Source organism: Pteropus vampyrus, unplaced genomic scaffold, assembly GCF_000151845.1.
Source record: "Pteropus vampyrus isolate Shadow unplaced genomic scaffold, Pvam_2.0 Scaffold100, whole genome shotgun sequence".
NCBI classification, from domain to species: Eukaryota; Metazoa; Chordata; class Mammalia; order Chiroptera; family Pteropodidae; genus Pteropus; species Pteropus vampyrus.
This window is the reverse complement of record NW_011888881.1, coordinates 3,324,013-3,334,287: the sequence shown is the minus strand read 5'-3', so window position 1 is coordinate 3,334,287 and position 10,275 is coordinate 3,324,013. Positions and strand designations below refer to the sequence as shown.

Here is a 10,275-nt window from a genome sequence, read left to right as displayed (position 1 = left end):
AACACGGCCAGAAGGCTGTACCTGAGGGCAAAAGGGGTGAGGTCACAGGCCTGTCTTCTGTAGGGCATGGCCGGGGCCCCTGCGCCCATCCCAGCCTCCGGCCTGGGTGGTGCCTACGTGTTAAGATCCTGGTCCCGCCACACGCGCTCCACCAACTGCTGTGTGATGCCTGTGTCCAAGATCAGGTTGTGCAGAAGGAAGTTGTTGCCTAGAACAGGAAGGCAAGGGAGGAGGGGCGTCTTCTCGTGGCTCCCTGTCCACTCCCCACCTCCCCACAAGGCTCCCCAGTGACATGGCCCAGGCCCTGCCTTTGGCTCGGGCCCTGCCTGTTCCCAGGATTCCTCAGGGCTGCCCCACCAGGCACTCACACTGCTTGGAGTCTGGGGTCACTTTCTCCATAAGCTCGATGAAGTTTTTCAGGAACTCGGTGTTGTTGTCTGAAGCATTCAGGTCCTTGCAATACTCTCTGGGGGGTGGGGTGGGGGCAAGAAGAATGGGCTTGGGGGGCTGGACAGGGCAGAGTGTCGAGGCTTCTCAACAGGTGTGCTTGGCTGTTTGCTGAGATGCCCAAACCTCAGGGAGGGGCAGGTATATGCTTACGGGTGGCAGCAGCTACATGCCTGGCAGGCTCCCAGGTCTGACTAGGGGCAGAGATGATAGAATGGTCTGCTTCCTCCAGGCTGGTAGGTTTTCCATCCTGGGCACGGCCCTGCAGAGTCTCCCACCTCTCTTGTGTATCTGGACCCAGATGGAGCACCTGGGAGGCCCACCTGGCGGGCTTGCCCATCTGTCTGCTGTATGGGTCCATGAGCACAGGGTGGGCGGAGTCCGAGCACCAGCTCAGTCAACAGAGTTTAAGACTTCATCTTGCCTTCATCCTGCTTCCTGGCAGGTGCCTTTGGGCAACTCACTCAAGTTCTCTGAGCCTGTATTTTTATTTTTTTTTTTAATCATTCCACAGAGTACGTCAGGAAGTCACTGGGAACACCTGGGTCCTCAGACTGGCTGTTCCCTCTGCCTGGAATGCTCTTGCCCCAGAGGTGGACAGGCCGAATCCCTCACCTCCTCAGGGCCCTCGTGGGGCTCAGAGGGCACAGAGGCTGTGGGGTGTGCAGAGGCCTGCTCAGGCTCTGCTCCCCAGGAAGTCTTGGCGATGGGGCTGTCTCTCCTGCCCAACTTCTCACTTACACCCCTGCCGCCAGAGACTTCCCCAATGGCCCATATGGCAGCAATTTTGTAGGATTTTTTAAAATGTGCTGCTTTCCCAGGCTCTGCTAGGGCCCACAGCTTGGTGACGGTCTCTGGGACTGTGTCTCAGCCCCACTTGCTCCCTGGCCCCCAGGGCCTTTGTGCTGTACTTGTGTGTATGGAGGCCACGCCTGATATACCCAGAGTGACACTCACGCAGTTGGGTTTGTGATACAAGTCACCTGCAGTCCCCCATGTGTACATTTATATTTGTGGGTTACTTTATTCACTCACCCAACACATATTTATTGAGCTCTCCAGAGCTGAAGACACAGAAGTGACAAAAACAAACAGTCCCTGTCCTCAGAGAGCTCCCTCGGGGTCTTGTAAGCTACACAGGACTTTTCACGCATTTCCACAGTCACTGATGACACACAGCCCACTCCACATTTACACTCAGACTCTTACAAATGTCCACGATGACTCACAAATACAAACATCTACGGAGAGTCACAGAGAAATTTGTGGGTGCATGCACACACGTGCACACACAGAGGTTAGGCGTGTCCAGAGCCCCCGTGTGGTCCCTGAGAGTGCTCGTGGGTCTCTGTTGGCTGCACCCACCTGCCCTCATCCAAAGCCTAGGTCACAAGGGAGGGCTTTACCATCTGGGGGCCCGCCGGCCTCAAACGTGGGCCTTCAGGCAGAGGGTATGCACTTGAGAATGTGTGTGTTCATGCTGCGTGCACTTGAGGGACGCACCAGGCCTGGGCTCTGACCCCTCGCTTGTCAGAGCAGCTCCTCAAAGGCCCTGTCCCCTCTCCCGCCCCGTCCTCAGTGAGCCACCACACCTGGACTCGGCACTGCCGACAGGGAATCTGGCTGGCTTGGTCCCCAGACCCACACAAACACTGACACAGGACACGGACAGGGTGCAGGGTGGAGGTGGGGAGGGCACCACAAACCAGAGCAGCAGCTGCCCATTGTGGGGCGTGCTGCGGACAGCCGACCCAGGGCAGAAAGGGCTCCTTCCAGTTGCTTGGGAGGGTGGGGAACATCGGCAGAGGGTCCAGAGCCCTGCCACCCTAAGCCCAGTGGGAGCCGGAGCTATGGGCAGCTGGCCACTGCTGCCTGGTTCGGCTACATGGCCCGGGTATGCGCATGGCTGCACATACGGGGCTATGCGTGGGGAGGAGGTGACACCGCACAGGACACAGACACACAGAGCTCCAGGCAGCAGTGCAGGAGGCGGGCCAGGGCAGTCAGGATGGGGGAGGACACCTCAGCAAGGCCACACGCAAGCTACCTGGGAGCAATGAAAACATGTCCTTCAGACTCAAAGCTGCTGGGGAGCAGGAACTCAAAATCTGCAACAGAAACGGGGGGTTATCCGGCGGGGGCTGGGGAGGCGGAAGGCCAAGAGGCTTAGAGCTGAAGGGGTTGGAGGGACAGGGAAGGGGGTGACTTGAGGGTGGGGGAGACACCAGCAAATAGGGAACCCGCCAATTCCACGTTCAAGTTCGAGCCAAAGAGAAGGGGTGGGTGGGGAGGGGTGGAGGGCCTGTGGAGACTACAGCATTGCAGGAGGAGGGCAGTTATAGCCAATATGTTGCCCGGGCCTGGTCCTCTGTCGGCAGTGAGTCCCTTGGCGTGGCTGTATATGCTTCCATACGGCTGTATAGCACATATACACGGACACACACACACACATATATATATACACACACTGCTATATATATGCATGGTCTGGGGGAGGCGCCAGTCTTGCTCTTATCTGATCCATAATGGAAAAAACCGCATGCGGAGCTCCCTTCTCCTCCAAAGAGACTTTGAGGAAGGGGATTGGCTTTTGGCTGCGGATTTTTATCTCTCTTTCTTTGCTGCAGCTGTTTGCATTTTGGTAGGTCTCGCTTTTGTTCTGTGTCAGGCATCAACATGGCCAAACCGAGGGGTTTTCTCACGGGCACAGACAGTCCAACCAGAGACGGTGTGGGCAGCTGGGGGTGGGCCGAAGTGCATTGTGGGGTCTGGAGATCCTTTCTGGGGTAGCTGGCTGAGGGGAGACCCTCGAGGTGCCTGTGAATGTTCCCACATTTCAGGAGGAGAGTCTAGGAGCTGGGAGGAGAAAGGTGGGCTGCTTGAACCTGCACACCTGCCCTCTTGGGCTTGGGCGCATGAGCGCAGGTGGGTAAGAAGGGCTAAGTCTTCTCACTGCCTAGGACCTGTCTGGGCTCAGAGCAGCCAGGGAGGAATGCTGGGGGCTCTGGAGAAGGTGTAGGGTGAAGGTGCTGCTGAGGGATCCACCAATTGGGCCAGCGTATATGTGTGGGAATGAACATGTGTGAGTGCATATGTGCACGAGAACATGTGTGTTTGCATTTGCATACGTGCGAGCGCGTGTGTAGGTATGCGAGTGTCTCTGTGTAGGTCTGTGAGTGAATCGGGATGTAGCCACTGGGGATCCTCTTTGGCCTCTCTCTGGACTGGCCACCTTGCTGGTCTGCATCTGGGGGGTGTCCATCTGCTCTCAGCCTGTCGCACTCTGGGCAGTCCACTTTCCCACCCTTTTACCCAGAGTCCAACCTGTCGGTCACCCCAGGGCTTTATTTTTGTAGAAGAGGGGTCTTCCTTATTCCCAAATACACCCACAATGCACTGCAAAGTTCTGGGGAGAGGAGATTGGGGTGCCTGGAGGGGCCGAGCAGTCACTGGTTGGACTGTTGCTTTCTGATAGGACTGTGAGGCAAGGGTTTGGACACAAGCCGACAGGGAAGGGGTAGGGGTGGGAGGGGAGGAGGAGAAAGAAAAAGGAGGTGGGGGAACAGGAAGGAGACTATGCTATGGTTGTCGCTGTTACCAGGGCCCTGCATTTCTGGGGTCAGTGGGAGGGGTTTGGGAGGGGGAGAAAAGACAACTCAAGCCAGTGGAGGTAGGGCATGTCCCCCACCCCACCCTGGCCTCTTTGCTGGACTAGGCAGGACAGGGCCCTTAGGGCTTCCTGGGGAGCTCCTGCTTCCAGACCATGGGGACCAGGGATAGGACATCCCCTCACCTCTCCATGCCCCATCTGCCCAGGTGTTCCCTGGGAGGGGTGTCTCCCTGTGCACCAGCAGGAGAGACCCTCATGTGCTGCTCTCCCACACCCCCTGTTCTCGCCAGGATCTATGAGTTCACTGCCTGCCTTTCCGGGAAGCCTCTGGCCTGGGTACCTGTGAGTGCCAGAAAGAACCTTTTTCTTCCCATCCGGCCTGATTCCCTCCAAGTTTTGTGCTGGCCTTTGGGGTCCAGATAGTCCCCCCTGCATTCCTGGCCAGGCCCACAGCCCCTGAGTCTGCCTCTATCTCCCAGGGGAACACCTTCCTCAGCTTGACCACCCTCCCCAGGAGCAGCGAGTCGGCCAGCGGCCTTAGCAAGGTCTCTGGGAGCTGTGAAGAGAGGTAGGGGACAGGAATTCAGCACCTTGGCCAGCGCCCAGGATGGTGGGGTTCTCCCGGGGGCCTGACTGCTGCCCTATCCTGCCTCTCTACCTCAGGGTCAGGGCACGAGGCTTCCAAAGTCTTCTATCTCTTCTTGGGACCACTGCCAGCTTCTGGAGCCACCGACAGAGATCAGAGGAGGGAGAACTACCCCAGAGGAAGCCTTGTGTGGTTGGTCCTTTCCCATAAGCCTCACATGAGTCCCTTTGAGGACTGATCTACCCCCTGCATCTCAGGCCCCTTACTGTTGGGTAGAAGGTGGTACAGAGGCATTCAGCCCTGTCCCCACTGTTGAGTTGTCTTGAAGAGACAGAGAAGGTAGGAAGTGGGGACAGGGGCCTGCCCAGAGGGAGTGAGGAGGATAAGGCGGGGCCTGAGCTCTCAGAATCCGCTGGAGAACTATCCTGCCGGTGGGGCTGGCGGGGGGGAAGGGCTGCTGGCTCTAAGAGGGGTTCAGGGATCAGAGGAAAGGCAAGAACTAGAGGAGCCAAAGGGGATGCTGGGAGGGGGGCCCTGGAGAGCAGGGTGTGGCTGGTCCTGGGCAGGGAGGGGGGCAAGCAGGGGTGTGAGGGCAGGTGGGGTGGGGAGAGGAGGGTGCACTGGTTCTGAATATACTTGCCCTTCAGTTTGCTGATTGGCACTGGGACAGTCCACCAAGAGAGAAAGCGAGGAAAACAAAAAACAACACAAACACAAAAACAAACGAAAAGGGGGAGGGGGAAGGGGAGGGGCACAAACAATATTTTATTCAATGGCTGTTTGAATGAAAATATTGTGTCTCATCATCATACCGAAAGGAAACTTCTTGCAAAAAAAACGACATGAGAGAGAAAGAGAGAGCGAGAAAACTCAAAGGAGATGAGCCCCAGTCGGCCAGGCAGGTGGGGACGCCCGGTGGGGCCGGAGCCCCAGCCTCCCTCCCAGTGACCTCGGGCGGTGGGCAGGCGGGGCCACAGGCTCCGGGGACTCTTGGGGGAGGCCCAGGGTGAGCAGGACATGCAGGATGAGCCACAGGCAGAAGAGTGGGAGAGGGAGGAAAGGAAGGAGGGAGCGTGAGAGAGGGACGGACTGGAGGAAGGACGCGGAGCTGGGGGAGGCCGGGAGAGGGAGGGAGAGAGAGGGAGAGGAGGGGAGGAGGGGAGGAGGGGTTCTGGGTAGGGGAGAGGGAGGCAGGGAATGTGGGGAAGAGACATGGAGGGGGTGAGCAGAAAGGAGGGGAAGAGAGGGAGGGAGACCGAGAAGGTGGGGGTGCAGGGAGAGGAAAGAGGAGGGAGGGAAGGAAGAAAAGAGGGAGCGAGGCAGGGAGAGGAGGAGGAAGGAAGAGGGAGGGAGGAAGAAGAAAGGGCAGAGAGAGTCAGGGAGGGAGCCGGGGCTGGCAGGGAGGGGAGGGAGCCAGAGGCGAGGGCTGAGGTGAGGCGGAGGGTGAGGAGGGTGAGTCCTGGGAATGGCAGAGGGGCCAGAGGGAGCCCCTGCGGGTGGTACCGCAGGGGGAGAGAGCCACGGGGAGACGGGACAGAGGGAGGAGAGGAGGGGTGTCTTCAGGGAACGCAGCCCCCAGGGTGTGCGGGAGGCAGGCTAAGGAGGGGAGACACGGAGCGGGAGAAACCAAAAACAACCTCAACAGAAACTATGAGAGAACGGTCTGGAACCAAATCTGAGAGAAGGCGAGCATGCAGATTTCCACAGACTTTCTGGGCTGGTGCCCCAGCCTGGGGGTGCCTGGGGGGTGGGCAGACTGGGCAGGAGGGGCTGCCTGGCCGCAAGCGGCTGGCTACGTTGCCTGGGGCCGGCCAGGGTGCAGGGCAGAGGCAGGGGTGCAGCGCGCAGGCAGGGGCTGGCCACTTACACTTGACCTGCAGGATCTGGTCGCTGAGGTTGGCTTGGAGGTAGAAGGTGCTGTAGGGAGGGAGCACGAGCCCCAAGCTGGGAGGAGGGAGGGGAGGGGCGCAAGTCACCGCTGGGGAGAGGTGGGCCATACTGGTGCCCCCCTCCCCTGGCCGTCAGATGGGAGAGTCATGGCCTAGGGTCCTGGACCCTCCATTCGCCAAATTCTCCTGGAGGCCTCAGAACTACCAGCCCCGAAGCAAATCCCCACCCCGCCCCTTACCCCCAGCCACCTCCCCCAACACACCACCTGCCCAGCCAGCCTCCTCCCCCTGGGTATCTGTCCCAGCAGCAAAGTCACGAGGGGCAGAACACTGTCAAGGAGCTAGGCTGCTGTGGGAGGGGGATCCACAGTCCCCAGAGACCCGGGCCATGTGAAAGCCGGCTGAAAGCAGGGTTGGCGCTACCATAGTGAGGGCAGCACCAGCTGGCACTGGGGTGTGCAAGGGACAGCTTGCACTGCCGGGGCCTGCCCCACAGGGGGCCTGCCCCCAGGCTGTGCATGTGCTGAGGATGACATCCTGGGACAGATACCCAGGGATACAATCCAGGTGGGGGGGACATGAGAGGGTGGCGGGCCACAGGGAGACAAGACAGATGCACTGTCTCGTCTCTGTCCTGTGCTCCCAGGAGGTGGTTCCTGAAAGGCCAGTGAGAGGCCCTTGGGGACTGAGTGTCATGGGGTGAGAAGTGAGCAGGCCTGGCTGCTGGTGCCCCACTGGGATTTGGCACACCGGGGTAGAGGAGGGGACAGCTGGGCTCGGATTCCGGATGTGGGGGCTGCCCCTCCCTGCCCGCCCAGCCTTGGCATCACTCACCTGTAGTTGGTGCTCCTTATAGGCACCCAGGTGTAGTTCCTCAGCACCTCGTCTATGTACCTCTGGGAGAAGGGGCTGGGTCAGGTGCTTGGGCTAGCGGGTAGGGGCGGGGCGGTGGGAGGAGGATGCCCGCCTCGGCTCTCTCTCCCTCCTCCGCCAGCCACCGTCTCACCTCGTCCAGGGACTTGACCAATGTTCTGATCTGCTTGTGGCCCTTGTAGCCGTCGATCATGCTCCGACGGATCTGGAAGGGCCAGAGATGTGAGGCAGGCCCACCCTCCTCTGTTCTGGGTGCTCCCCCTCCCCATTCCCCTCTTCACCTCCTCCTTGTTCTCATCCTCCAGCTCTGCGTCCAGGAAGTCCAGAGTCACAGGCTCCCGGAAGTTGGTGGTCTGTGAGAGGTATGGCAGGAAGTCAGGAGTTCTCATCTGGAACTGTTTACTCCCCTCCGGGCCACCCACCTGGCTCACCTGGGGCTTGAGGTTGGGGTGCAGCAACACATAGCCGTTCAGGTCAATGGCAAACACGTAGCCGTTGGCTCCAAGCTGGGGGTGTAGATTGGGGGCTCAGGGCTTGGAGGGCTGGGCAGGGGTTCCCCGGGCTCCGGAGCTCTTCCTTGTCCTGCCTTCCATGCCGCTGAGGGGTGCCGTCTGCCTGCCTGGGCCAGGCACCCACATGCCACTCGGCCCCAAGCCTGCTTCTCAAGCCATGCCCAGCAGGCTGGCGCCCCTCATGCACCAGGCCTGGCCGAAGCTGCCCAGCTCCATGCGGCCAGATTCGTTTGGCCTTCTGTAGTTCTCAGCCCACCCCTGCTTCTCATGGAGCTGTCAGTCGGCCAGGCTGCTCCGTCTCTACTGGCCCCACAGGCTGTTGCTGCTTCCCACTCACCTCCCCACTATGTCACCTCTTGGTCCCCGTCTCAGTAGAATTGGAATCCCACAGGCCTGGGCATCCCTTCCAGGCATCCCTTCCAGGAGTAAGTGAGACCTTGGACTTGCTTTTACCTCTGGGCCATTTTATCACTGCACATGGAGCCCAATGCCTTGGGGCCTTCATGTGGCCAGGTTTCAGGATGTGGTCCGACACAGCTCATCCCCCATGCCTTTCACAACCAAGACCCAAACTCCCTTCGCCACAGGCCCTGGGCCCGCCACACTGATGCTGCTCCTTCTCCAGCTTATGACTCTATTTTTCACCTTCGAGACTTTGCCCAGAGAGTTCCCTCCGCCTCCAAGGTAGACCTTCTCCTCCTTTGTCCCCAGGACACTCCTGCCTATGTGACAGCCTGGGGGTTGGCAAACTACTGCCCATGGGCCACACCTGGCCTGCCGCCTCTTACTGTATGGCTGAACTAAGAATAGTTTTTACATTTTTAAATGCTTGAAGAAGACAGAAAGAATTATATTTTATGACATGAAAATTATCTGAAATTCAAATTTCAGGATCCACAAACAAACTGGTGCTAGAGCATGACCACGCCCATTTGTTTGTGTTTTCCCAGGACAACAGCAGAACTGAGTATGAGTATTTAGGCTGGCAGAGCCTCATATAGTCCTAGTCTGGCCCTTTACAGACGGTCTGATGACCTTAGCTCTAGGGCCAGGGGCGCCTCCTCCGGAAGCCTTCCCTGACTGCCTGAACTCAGAGGTCTCCATGGAGGTGCTGTAATCGCCATAAGTCTCCTCTGCTGTGTCTGGCTGTGTCCTCAAGGGAGGCAGAGTGGGGTGGATGTGCAGCTTGATGCTCACCGTGTAGTTGGGAGTCAGCTTCTTGATGTCATTCAGAGCCACATCGATGCCCATCACGCCCAGGATCAGCTGGTTCTGGGAGCAGAGGCAGGAGGTCTGCAATGGACTCAGTGCCATAGGAGGGCCTCTGCCCACCCCCCATGCCCAAGGCCTCAAGCTGTTCTCGCAAGCAGCTGCCCCTGTCCAGCTTGTAGGCCTCCCTATCCTGCCTCCGTCCCAGACATGTTATGGGCATGCCCAACCCTCCCAGGCAGACCTCGTCCTTACTCAGCGAGGGACCTCACCTTCTTTTCCCCAGGGCCATCCTGCGTCAGGTTGAATACAGGTAGGGTCCCTGTCACCACCAATCCCAGACCCTAAAGGGAGAGGAAGATGATGGGTCGGCCTCCTGTGGCCAGCCATGCCCCCGCCCCAAGTGTTCAGGGCGGAGGCTGAGGTGCAGGCCACTTCTCTTGCTCCTCTGTTTGGTTCACCCCGGGAAGGGGACCCTCAAGGGACTTGACCTTGTGGGCACATCCGTGGAAGAAGGTCGCCAGCTCCACCCTTTCCTCGCCCAGAGAACTTACCAGCGCATCTTCATACACGTTGGTCCATTGCACCTGCTTGGCCTCTTTGCCCGCCAGCACCATGGGCCTGCCCAGTACGTCCAGATATTCCTGGGGAGGGGATGGTGGGCAGGGGTCATGAGTCTACCCTTCCCACTCTGTCCTCCCTGTTCTGCCTCCCCATGTGTCAGCTCGCCACCAGGGGGCGCTCACACACCAGAGCAGACCATCACTGGTGCTGTCTCTGCAGAAGCAGGGGGCTGGGAGGAGGAGGAGGGGGCCCCCCACAGTCTCACCTGTGTGTTGATGCGGATGGCGCCGATGGAAGGGATCTCAAAATAGTAACCTGTGAGGGAAGGGGAGGCAGAGGTGGCCCTGGGTGGTGCTGAGGACCCGAGGCACAGGGGGCCCTGCTCCCTGGGGTGCGTCTGCAGTCCTGACTTGTCTCGGTCCCTTTCTCGGGTGTCGTTCCCTCTGAATCATGGCCCTTCAGTGCTCCCTGCTATTGCTCTGTCAGTGGGGCCGATACTATGCAAGAGGCTGTGAGTGTAAGTAAGGGTAATAAGGAAGCAGAGCTGGGGTGAAGACAGGAACCTGAGGCCTAAAGTCCCTAATT

The 10,275-nt window shown here is 59.1% G+C and overlaps 1 protein-coding gene across 1 annotated transcript in view; it reads right to left on the bottom strand.

Annotated features, from left to right (window-relative positions):
- Positions 1-10,275, bottom strand: part of CACNA2D2 (calcium voltage-gated channel auxiliary subunit alpha2delta 2) — a 156,056-nt gene that overhangs the window by 3,090 nt on the left and 142,691 nt on the right. Inside the window, exons 7-20 of the mRNA XM_011364753.1 lie at positions 9,956-10,005; positions 9,681-9,770; positions 9,399-9,470; positions 9,115-9,189; positions 7,837-7,911; positions 7,687-7,758; positions 7,539-7,610; positions 7,367-7,428; positions 6,511-6,587; positions 5,284-5,304; positions 2,495-2,555; positions 369-466; positions 118-208; positions 6-21 (exon numbers count right to left, since the gene is read on the bottom strand). Coding sequence (XP_011363055.1) covers positions 6-21; positions 118-208; positions 369-466; positions 2,495-2,555; positions 5,284-5,304; positions 6,511-6,587; positions 7,367-7,428; positions 7,539-7,610; positions 7,687-7,758; positions 7,837-7,911; positions 9,115-9,189; positions 9,399-9,470; positions 9,681-9,770; positions 9,956-10,005 — 932 coding nt within the window. The remainder of the gene's footprint in view (positions 1-5; positions 22-117; positions 209-368; positions 467-2,494; positions 2,556-5,283; positions 5,305-6,510; positions 6,588-7,366; positions 7,429-7,538; positions 7,611-7,686; positions 7,759-7,836; positions 7,912-9,114; positions 9,190-9,398; positions 9,471-9,680; positions 9,771-9,955; positions 10,006-10,275) is intronic.